Source organism: Bombus fervidus, chromosome 6, assembly GCF_041682495.2.
Source record: "Bombus fervidus isolate BK054 chromosome 6, iyBomFerv1, whole genome shotgun sequence".
Taxonomy (NCBI): domain Eukaryota; kingdom Metazoa; phylum Arthropoda; class Insecta; order Hymenoptera; family Apidae; genus Bombus; species Bombus fervidus.
Genome location: NC_091522.1, coordinates 10,195,909 through 10,207,440, shown reverse-complemented (window position 1 = coordinate 10,207,440; position 11,532 = coordinate 10,195,909). Strand labels below are relative to the sequence as shown.

The window sequence follows — 11,532 nt, the reverse complement described above, 5'->3', positions numbered from 1 at the left end:
AAATATACAGAACGTTTACAGTGAAATATATACACATTATAAAGTTTACAGGATGAAATAAACCCATTTAGGTTTCATTTTTTCATTCATCCTTCATAAAGATATGATTTTGTTTATTGTTTAGCAATGAGATTCGTGAACTCGTAGATCAAAAATATTACTCGCAGATATATGTACGATAACGCCAAGGGAATAATTTTCATGTTGTAAATACTTATCTGCTTCTCTCTCATATACCTTGACTTTTATCAGAAGTAGACGTTTGTTGTATCTCTGTGACACAGAGAAAAGAGGGACTGGAACAATTAATGAAGCTGGAATTATAAAGCGAGAGTTGCAGATGACTCGTTCCATCTTGTAACAATTGGAAGAAGGGAAACATTTCGCGGAAAGGAATAATTGCTGCTGTTGGTAGTTACTGCTATTGGAAGAAACGTTTAATCACAAGTACATCAGTGTTTGAATTTCCATTTCATTACTCATCGTATTCCCGCAATATTTAGCAATCCAAGACGTTTATCTATCCTTATTTATTTATCCTTTTTTTTTAATAAAAGAAAGATCCAAATACGCTGAATTAATTAATTGAATGAAGATTGTTATCACTACAGAAACTTTCGAACAATGTGCCCAGAATACGACGTACGTATCGTTTATTAGTATCCTTTCCTTTTGTATTAAATCCTATCCTTAGTTGCACACGCTTTTAGTTTTGCCATGATATTCTCCTTTAAGAGCAATCTAACGAATATTATATGAAACAGTTAATGAACCTAGAAATACGAGCAGCGGCTAGAAATGCAAGTATGTACGTGGGTCTTGAAAAGGAAAGAAAAATCAATAAAACGTTGTAGCTCAAGGGAAAGAAGCAATAAATATTCTATACATGTATCTATATATGCATGAGAAGAATAGGCACTGAGACATTAACACTTGAATGGAAAAGATTCTAATGCAATTTCTTAGAAAGATTTTAATATAATCAATTTACCTAATCCCTAGGAATGAAAATAATGTTATAAGATAAAGTACAAAATTTTTTAAATATATTTTAATACCATAATCTTTATGCTATAGTATATCGTTCCAACTAACAATTTAAGAACATAGTTAAAACATTTATGAATTCACATGATATTAGAAACACTGTAACATATCTAATAATATATCTTATAATCTTTGAAAAACAAACATTCTAAAAATACTTAAACTACATAAGAATGGTAACTGCATAATTTATTGAAATTCATTGTACACGTATAGGTAATAAAAAAAAAAAAAATAAAAGAAACATTTGTAAGTGCAACATTTTTATGTACGACCAACACTTTTCGCTAGTATTTTAAAGATACAAATTTTCGTTGCTTCTTTTAGTATCATGCATTATACTTTCTAAAAGAAAACATTCAAAGCTTTCAACAGCAACCAGCCAGCTCCAATAGCCAGCAGTTACATTTCCTTTCACGTTTTTCGATATTCCCATCGTTACGGATAAATTCCGATCGTGTATCAATGTGGCTTCGATCTTCACTGGCTTTCAAACTACAATTTTCGGTAATATTCGAGTGACCATTGGTGGAGTACACGTAAAAATTTCGCAAATGTAACCAATTTTTGAAATTTTGGTTTTTTTCGTGCTTTCTGTTGCATAACGGAACGATGACTGAACGGAAACTACTCACATACAGTACATTTTAGTCCCTTCATCCATGAGCTTCCGGTGATGTGACGCTTTTATCACTCATTCGGATTTCATTTTTATCAAAAAAATCGTGTCTCCTATTGCGTCACGTATCAGAACGTGCAAAGATATTGTAATAGAGAATTCTAACTCTTTTAAAACTGATTATTTATATTTCGTGATTTCTACAATTTTACATCTTTTAAACACTTATTGCGACATTTTACACATTAAAGAACATCAAACAAGATTAGTATAGACTAAGGTATTGTACAACAAAATCATCATCTTTTCTTATCCATAAAAGCAAATACATTTCTTTATGATTAGATTAATTATAAAGGTCATGCCGCGTCTTTTAAGTTATTTTCTTTAGCTACATTCTACTCGCATAGAATACAGAAATAATTGAAAGATTTCATACAAGTTACCTGTGATTTCGTTTGCTATATTTAAGCAAAGCACTACTACCATGATTGTTATCCAGAACACTTGCGAAACAATGCTTCAAACTTGTTAAAATGCCAACACCTGTTTGTGAAATTCCCTAAGGGTAACCTTAATCTCTCAGGCGAACCAAAATCGGGCCGGTCAGTCGACTTTGATAATGAAGCACTTAAGACTTTGGGTGACGTACACCATTATTTAGCGGAAGAGATTGTAGAAAGTTCGGATTCATTCATCGCTACTTAACGAGGATTTATGAGAGAGCAAAGTTCGAAAATTTGGCGAACAAATTCCAAACAGATTACCAGTAATCGTGCGTCGATGAATAAATATTTGAATTTAAAGAATGAACATGCATGATGTTTTATGATATTATGATGTTCATAGAATTGTTTCAAGAAATGTATTTCTATTATTCGTAATTAATTAAAGAAGCAATTTTTCTTATAGGCTAGAAAAAATTCGATCCTGAAAGTATTAAATATAGTTCAGATTTTTACCAGTAAATGCCACCTTGTCTTAGTCGTTCTCGAAAACCTATAAATTTGCATTCACTGTAAGCACTTTGAGTTATGTTCATGGGTAAAAAAGAGTGATTTATTAGAAAGAAGTAGTCATAAAGTACTTAATATTAAGATAGAATTAAAAAAAAAATTTGGTATTGAAGTTACAAAATTCTAATTTAATATACACATAAAAATAAACATTCTTATTACAATTGTGACTTTTAAATAATTTTCTTAAAGAATTCTGGTTTTAATTGTAAATAAAATTGTGTAAGTTACATATACGAATTATACGATTTTCGAATTTTGTTATCTAAATAAAAACTTGAAATTCATAATGCATATAAAAAAAGCTTCACATATGTCTATTTATTAATCTATTTAATTTTTCTGATACTAAGTATCATAAATACCCATATACAATAACTTTAAGGAATTACATTAGAAACTTGCACTAATAAATTCATTACTTGCTACAATTATTATTTAATTCTCGTTGCTCTATAACAATAATAATTTATTGTAAATTCCACTATCAAATTTCAAATATCCCACACGATATATCCACGCGAGAAATTAAAACTATTCGCATTATGCTATTAATAATTTTCGTTCACATATAAATTATGATTTTTGGTAGATAAAGCGAAAAGATAGAGGATCGTTTGTTGAAAATATTATAGCAATCACATCAGGAAAATGAATAATAAAGTGATGGTCTTCACCGTATAGAGGGCGTCGGTAACTCGGTCAAATTAACATTCTCTAGCTGACACTGCGTTAATTGCAAAAGTTTTCTTGGGCGATGAAAGTGATAAAGTGTCGACTAAAGCTATGGCTGTGTAAAGCAGCCTGCATAACAGGGAGATCGTTGTCGAGTACGGTAGAACTTTTCATCGTTGCGAATAAAAGTAGATCAAGCTTCAGTCGCATAGAACAGCGAGATTAAGAAACGTCTCGAGTGAACACTTTGAAATACGATAGAGGTCAATGCCAATCCCTTGAGGGATTCCTTTTACATCAAAAAGTATTTTCGTTTTCTTGAATTTATTGGAATCGACGGAAATACAAAAAAAAAAAAAAATCGAAGTAAACTTTGTAAAAATAAACCACTTGTTAAGCTGTAGATTATATTAACGTTTCGCAATTTTTCTAAATTGGTAAACGTAAATATGACACATCGAACTTTTGTATTGAAAAATCATGTCGATCTTTTTATACTAATGAATCAAGTACGACCTTTTGTTCCTATTCGTTTATTCTGATTCTATAGAGTTTGATGCTTCTCTAACATTCTTTATTATTGATGCATATGTTATGTCGAAGCAATTATTTAAATGATACTATCGACGAAACTGTTACGATTTCATCTTTATCCGTTTTGAGAAAATGACTTAGAAAGTTAACGAAAGCAGTGGATAATGTATTTGAGATAGTCGTCATTACTTAAAATAAAAACACTTCTGATAGGAAATAAATCTTAAATACTAATACAAAATAAGAAGGCGATGACAGAACAAACGAATGATATTTTGTATCTATTGTTCACCATAAAATACATGGGAGCGATGTATATTACAAGGATCATGAGGGATCAGACTCTAGATGCCTACCCAGCCAACGGTCTCCTTAATTGCTATGACACAATTTCAGGTTCATGATATGTCAATAGCTAAGGGAATTAGGGTTCTATAAATGCACATGCTTACCAAATGTGAATTAATTAATGACTTTCAACGCCCGACTTACAGGGACAATGCACCTTTGCTGATAACTCTAAAAGACAACCGAACTTATCGATCTGCGTATATATCGAAGATCTAAGTTTTCAAATGACTTAGCAAATTGATAAAAAATTAGTATATCGATATTAACTTTGAAAATACATTTAAATATCCATATATTGGCATATATTACTTCTGGAAAGTTAGAGATTGATTAATGGTTAAATACAAATAGTTCGGCTATTATACTCATAAAACACAATTAACCGTAACGGTCATTATATATAAATATCTTGTATTTGCAGTAAAACAATGGACAAGATACGGATCATATTGTGTTCAGTTAGTTTAGCATATAAATTGACATCTAATAAATATTGCTTAACAGCACTTTTAGTAACTAATTTCTGAATGAGTTCACATATTCATGAAATCGACCATTTCATATTATGCAATATCTTATCTAATATTTGACATTATATTAAAACATGATTTCTCGGATTCGGATACTTCGGTGGTTAAATGAATAAGCAACTTGAAGGGATGCTACGATACCAAATTACAAACTCATATGCAGCTGTTGTACTGTTTGAATATTTAACGATAACTGGATTTAGTATTTCGATTTGAACATTCGGGAAATTTGTACACGATTTGCACCCCTAATGTTCGTTAATTCTCTTTCAGTTAGTTAAACACATAGTATTTTCGCAAACACATATATAGATCTGCGCGGCATTTCGAATAGCGCTGTCTCAGTTGAAAACACTTTTAATGAGTCGATCAATATTCGTACATACAACGAAATCAGCCCCGAGCTCTTCAGTTTAAGCCTACTGAAGATCCATTTACATACATGAAGCGTTACTTCCATGCTTGTTAACCTCCTTTCTTCGTAGTAGGAAATAAGCCAAGAAGATGGACTTCGCGAAGCAATTCGTCGAGGATCATTACGTAACATGAAGGTATATTAATATTTGTGTCCAATATTCTATTAAATGTAAGGCTACTCTACACATCCTCAATAAAATTTTTATATATTTTTGTATCGTTATTCTCTTTTGTGACATTTGTAAGTTTATTTTTCCAAAGATTGTAGTTTCACTTAAAAATAGACTGAAAAAAATAATTAGAAATAAGAACCAGAAATAAAACTAATTCTGATAAATAGAATTACATAAGATGATGCGTAAAATGTGTTGAAATTTAATACAAATCATGATTTATTAACTAATGTCCATAAACATGTTTTTATATAAACATATCTCTGTATTAAAATATCTCTGCTTATACTGTCGAGGTTTTTAAAATAAAGCATCACAGAATAAACCTTTATGTAAACTGAGCTAAGAAGGAAATTGCTGTGCTCAAACAGCCTCTCTTCCACCTATCTGACTGCCGTCACCCTCTTCCTTCCCAGAAAACTAAAACTGACGTTAAATGCTATCCCTTCCATAAATTTAAATCTATTATGTATATGTAGAAACTAATATTTAAAACATATATTAACCAATTAAGAGATCATGGAGAAAAGATTAATATAGAAACAAAAAGAAATAATCCGTTGATCTTATTACCTTTCACAGTTGATGAAATGTATTTCTTCGAAAAAAGAGAATGTCTAATGAATTATTAGAGAGAAATTCTTTGAATAGAGGATATCCCCTGAACTTTCATCTTACATTCTATGTCTGCAACTCAACTATAATTATTAGAATTTGTATTCCTATCTTCTCCTAGAATATACATTCATACACGAGTGTAGTCATATTCCTTAACACATTCGTTATTTATTATCAATAGAAGCTTTTTTCTTAATTAAAATTATTTATATGTAACAGAACTTCATCCTTGCAATTTACCTCTAAGAATTGCAAATTAAACCATTTATCCTTCTTAAAAAGGTACTCCATTTTCATGATATCATATAAACTTATCGATTACTCTTACTTAGTCCAAATGCAGCATATTGAGGTCATAATGACTCAAGATATATTTGTCGAATTATAGGAAGATGCGCTCGTTATAATATGTGTTTGTCTTTCTTAACGATAATAATTGATTTACATACAAATTTAACATTACGAATTCAGCAAACTTCTCTGCGATTCTATAACGTATTTTTTGTAAATATATACAATTATTTAAAAAACACATATGTACTCATAAAATAAATATCTATAAAATATTAAAAGGTACGATATATTTAATTTTTGTTTCAAGCGAATTACCAGCCGTTATTACAAAAATAAATGTTGCAGAAGCTAAAAAAATTATTTTTATTCATACGTGTGCGTGTGCGCGCGTGTGTCTCGATTACAACAATTTGTATACTACTAACGGACTCTATTTAGGATACTGTGAAACTACTCTTACCATTTTCATATCACATGCGATATTACCGGTTCAGTCTACAGAAATGCATATGCATTTATGAATGTATGAATGTATGTATATGTCAATATCTATACTTTGTTTGCAATAAATATTTTTGAATTTTGAACAAAAAGAAATTTTTAATAGAGGTGTCTTTGTTCTGTACTAAATAGAGCTGATAAACAGGTACGCTGATATTGAATTGATATAAAGAAAACTTAATTAATCATTAATTTTATCTAATTAGGCATAATGTCACGTTCTTTTTCTATTCCCTCTTCGTTTTTACAGTTCGCTCATGTACACACTCTGTCTTTACATACATATACATATATATATATCCATGATATAAACATGCGTACCTAACCAACATATCGTATGCCGAGCTACGTGCGAGACAACTTATTGTAGATGTGTGAACTAAGTCAATTAAGTGTAACTTTAAAATTATAAATTACAATGTGGTACTTGGTTAATGAACAAGGTACTTTCTGTTATCGATTAAGTAATAGATCAATCATAAATGACAATGTTATTCCAGCTTTTGTATTTTAGGTGTCCGTATATATTTAAAACCAAATCAAGAAACATTAATTGGCAGGAAGAAAGCTGACATTATTTTGCCAAATGATAAATCAATCAGCAAGGAACATGCCTCAATCAGCGTTACAAAATTAGAGGAGATAAGGGTATTTTTAAAAAGGAAATATAATATAATAAGGAAATGCTGTTTACAAAATAAAAATTCTTATATTGTTTCAGAGTAATGAACCAACATCTATATGTAAACTAAAAGATTTAAAGTCAAAATATGGTACTTTTATCCTTCACGAACGTGACATAATACAACTAACTGAAACTGAATGTATTTTAAAACACCAAGATACAATAAGATTTGGTTTACAGAACCATGTATTTAAGTAAGTTTCAGTTTTTTTACTTTTTTTTATCTAAAAATGTTACATATATATATATATATATATATATATATATATATATAAGTCTACTATATGAAGGAAATTTACACATTAGGGTGATAAATGTGCCTATAATAACAACAGTATCTACTTTATGTGATGACGAGATAGAAAGATTAAAACAATTGATGGAAGAAATTGATGGTGTAATAATTACTGACAGCGATTGGAGAAGGGCATCCACTTATTTAACAGTGGGAAATGCTATCTTAACACTAAAGGTATTTTCCTTGAGAAAATTTTTTAATTTGAGTCATTTATTTCCTAACCAAATGTGTATTACTAATTTGGATATATAACAGCTTGCCTCTGCTATGGCTTCTGCTCTACCAATAGTAACAATGAAATATTGGGACGAAGTTAAATCTGCAATAGATAATGGTCAGCAACTTCCAGATTCAAATAATTTTGTTCCACCAATTAGTGAACCATTAATCGCTAAAAGAAAGGTATTGATTTCTCCAAACGAGAAAAGAAAAACATTATTTGAAAATTTAACATTTATACATTTTAGTACAACTCAATATAGGAAATATAAAAAAATCATTAGAATAGCAGGTAAATACCAAAAATTGAAAATCGTATCCATGACTTATCTGAATAAAATATTATTAAATACTGTTCTTAATAAGAAATATATTTTAGGTGGAATATCACAATTATTTGAAAGAGCAAACCTAACAACTACAGAATTTTGTAACCCAAACATGATTGTATTACAATATCCAGACAATGATTCTACACAGATCACGGAAAATATTTTCTGTATATATCATTCAATACGTAAGTGATTATTACACATTATAAAATAATTTGAGCATTATCTTTTATGGGTCATATGTACTTAATTATCTTGTGCTTTCTTCTTCAGAACAAGCATTGAAAGCAAATAATTATAGAATGATAGCTGAAGTTGAAATTTGTCTTGCAATATTGCATTGTTCGACAGAAAAATATTGCAATCCTATGTATAAATTCGCAAAGCTTTTAAAAAGATCAGAACGAAAGAATGATTCATGTGAGATTTTAAATCTTGATACGCAAGAGGAAACAGCTAAAGTGTCAGTATTACCAACTTCTTCCTTTTCGATATCGACACCCATAAGACACCGTATTATTCCTGAAACATTAGATATCAGTCAAGAACCATTTCCAAATGTAAGTGGTGTTGTCATACAACCTACTGAAGAGCAAAAATATAATAAAATACGATGCATAAGAAAAACTCCTAATGATACTTCAGCAACAGAAAAAGGGCAAGTTACACGATCAAGAGTAATTTCCAACGTTTCGGTACCGACATCCGTGAAAATAAGACAACGTGTTATTCCTGAAACATTGAGTAGCATCAGCAGTCAAGAATCACAATCAGATATACAGTATATTTTCACACAACCTACAGGAAAGCGAAGATATAGTGAAATACAGTGCATAAAAGAAACTCCTAATGATACTTCAGCAACAGTGAAAAATGTGCAAGTTACACAACCAGAAGAAATTTCCAACCTTTCGAAAACAACATCCGTGAAAGTAAGACAACGTGTTATTCCTGAGACATTGAGCAGCATTAATAGCCAAGAATTACAATCAAATGTAAATTTTGATGGTACACAACCTACGAGAAAGCAAAAATGTAATAAATTACAATACATAGACGAAACTCCTAATGATGCTTCAGCAACAATGGCAAGTATGCAAGATACACTATCTAATGAAAACAATTCGACTTTTCCTAACATGTTATCACAAATCATTCGATATTCTAACCATGATAATCAGAATTTACACAAACACGGTAATATACTGGATAAGAGACAATCAAAGGAAGTAATAATCTTAAGTGATGATGAAATTGAACTAAAACCAGTAGAGCAAAATAAAAATAATAACACGGATTCTAATAAAGATTTCATACATAATGCATCGAATAATATATTTAAAACAATTAATTCAAGAGATGAAAATAGGCAAATGCAACAAACAACTCGATTAACTGATAATCGTATAGCTGCCGCAAATTTAAAAGAAATGTGTGAAGTCGATGAAAAAATAGAATTAAAAAATATGCGCCCTGTAACATTACAAGTAGAAAAAAAGCATAATAAAGAAACGACATGTTCAGAGAATTCAATTACACCACATACAACAAAACCACTAAGTACATCTGAAGATCCTCCTATATATTCTGTGGTAAGTTTAATAGATATATAACTTTCGTTAGAAAATTCTAAAGTAGGGTGTTCTACTGTATAAGTGTACCATTTTTACTTCAAAATTTCAGAGAAAAGAAAACAGGAAACATAAAGCACAAAATGTTATAAGTTCCGCATTAAAAAGTAATTCATCACTTCGAGCTAATCCTAATTTCAAAGTGTTCAAAAAGGTAAATTATAAAATACTTTTAGGCTATTTTCTATTTAGAAATATTGAAAGTAATGTAAGAATATTAAAAATAATAAGAAATATTAATAAGTTTTATTAATTTAGGTTCCTGCTATAATTCCTCAGAAAAGGATAAAAGTCGATAATATGTATGTATGGAACAAATATAATATAACAAATGAGAATTTATGTTAAGATGTAAAAATTGTATTAAACTTCGAAATAATATTTTTATGTTTTAGAAAATATTATTTTCCTAATTAGAATTGTAAAGAAAGTGTAATTTCTATATTAATTTAATTTATATTATTTTTTTTTATAATATATTATTATTTAAAATAATTTCATGAGTACCTTAAATATTAAGAATTACTGTATTTAAGATACGAGTGTGTAAATACTATATATGTATATATATAGTATATATATGTTGAAAATCAAATACATTATGTTTTTATATTTTAATAAGAAAACCGGTTTTATAATAATAGTATGTACATCATTATTCATTTAAATCTAACATACATCATCTAGGATCTACATGAGAACGCCAATAGCGTAAGATTACAACACACGTCACATATATGCATTGCACTCTCACTACTACAGTTATGTGCTGATGTAGAGTTATATGAATGATAGGAGATGTATGTATGTATGTATGTATGTATGTACTTACATAGCTTGAATTGCAGCCATAGAACTTGAAGTTTGATCACAGATAAAAATTACATTTATCAATCGACATCTTTCTCACTAAATCTCACAGCACTTAAAGCACAGAATTATTCGATGTAACGACATGTAACGCTCTTTCGCGATCAAAATTAATTAGTGAACTCGGAAGGAGTAAACTTTACTTGTCTCTAATTGTAAGCAAAGAACTAATAACTAGCTAACTAAATACATACATTTGTATCTACAACATTTTAAAAAACTGTAATGTCTAAAAGTTTAAAAGTACACATTGTCTATATAAATATTAAAAAAAGAATTAAAGACCACGTCACTTTCGTGAAACTAGTGAAACTGTGAATGTGCAATCGCTAATTACTAATTACATACCGCGATATTCGATTATGTCATCGATATAATTTCTCGTGGTCGATAGATTGATGGCGTCTTGGAGAAACGTTAGTTTTACGCGGGAAGTCCAGCGAAACGGAACATCATCCAGATCCCATTAGGTAAACATTAAAATTATCAGTTTTGAAATTTCTTTCTACATTATCGAATATGTCTATTAATTAGATTAAAGGCATATTAAAATTACATATATGTAATTCAATGATGGAAGTTGATAAAAATAGTGCAGACAAAATATATATCGTGAAGAGCAAAATGAATCCGACATGAAGTATCTTTTCGTATTGTACGATTTAAGAATATAATTAACATAATTCTTAATATTCTTAATAATTGTACTAACGTGATACTTT

General features: G+C 29.5%; 1 protein-coding gene across 1 annotated transcript; it reads left to right on the top strand.

The window, feature by feature from the left end:
• The first annotated feature begins 7,066 nt into the window (after positions 1 to 7,066).
• Positions 7,067 to 10,508, top strand: Nbs (nibrin). Its single transcript, XM_072004701.1, has 9 exons — positions 7,067 to 7,218; positions 7,290 to 7,423; positions 7,497 to 7,654; positions 7,767 to 7,932; positions 8,014 to 8,269; positions 8,357 to 8,494; positions 8,583 to 9,901; positions 9,993 to 10,094; positions 10,199 to 10,508. Exons 1-9 carry the CDS (start codon positions 7,194 to 7,196, stop codon positions 10,286 to 10,288), a joined length of 2,388 nt encoding a protein of 795 aa, XP_071860802.1. The 5' UTR covers positions 7,067 to 7,193; the 3' UTR covers positions 10,289 to 10,508.
• Positions 10,509 to 11,532: the final 1,024 nt, after the last annotated feature.

Excerpts from the sequence above, each read along its gene's own strand:
- Nbs (XM_072004701.1), top strand. The coding sequence starts at position 7,194 with ATGTGGTACTTGGTTAATGAACAAG. Across the intron at positions 7,424-7,496 it reads CAAAATTAGAGGAGATAAGG|AGTAATGAACCAACATCTAT; the intron begins GTATTTTTAAAA and ends ATATTGTTTCAG. Across the intron at positions 10,095-10,198 it reads ATTTCAAAGTGTTCAAAAAG|GTTCCTGCTATAATTCCTCA; the intron begins GTAAATTATAAA and ends TTATTAATTTAG.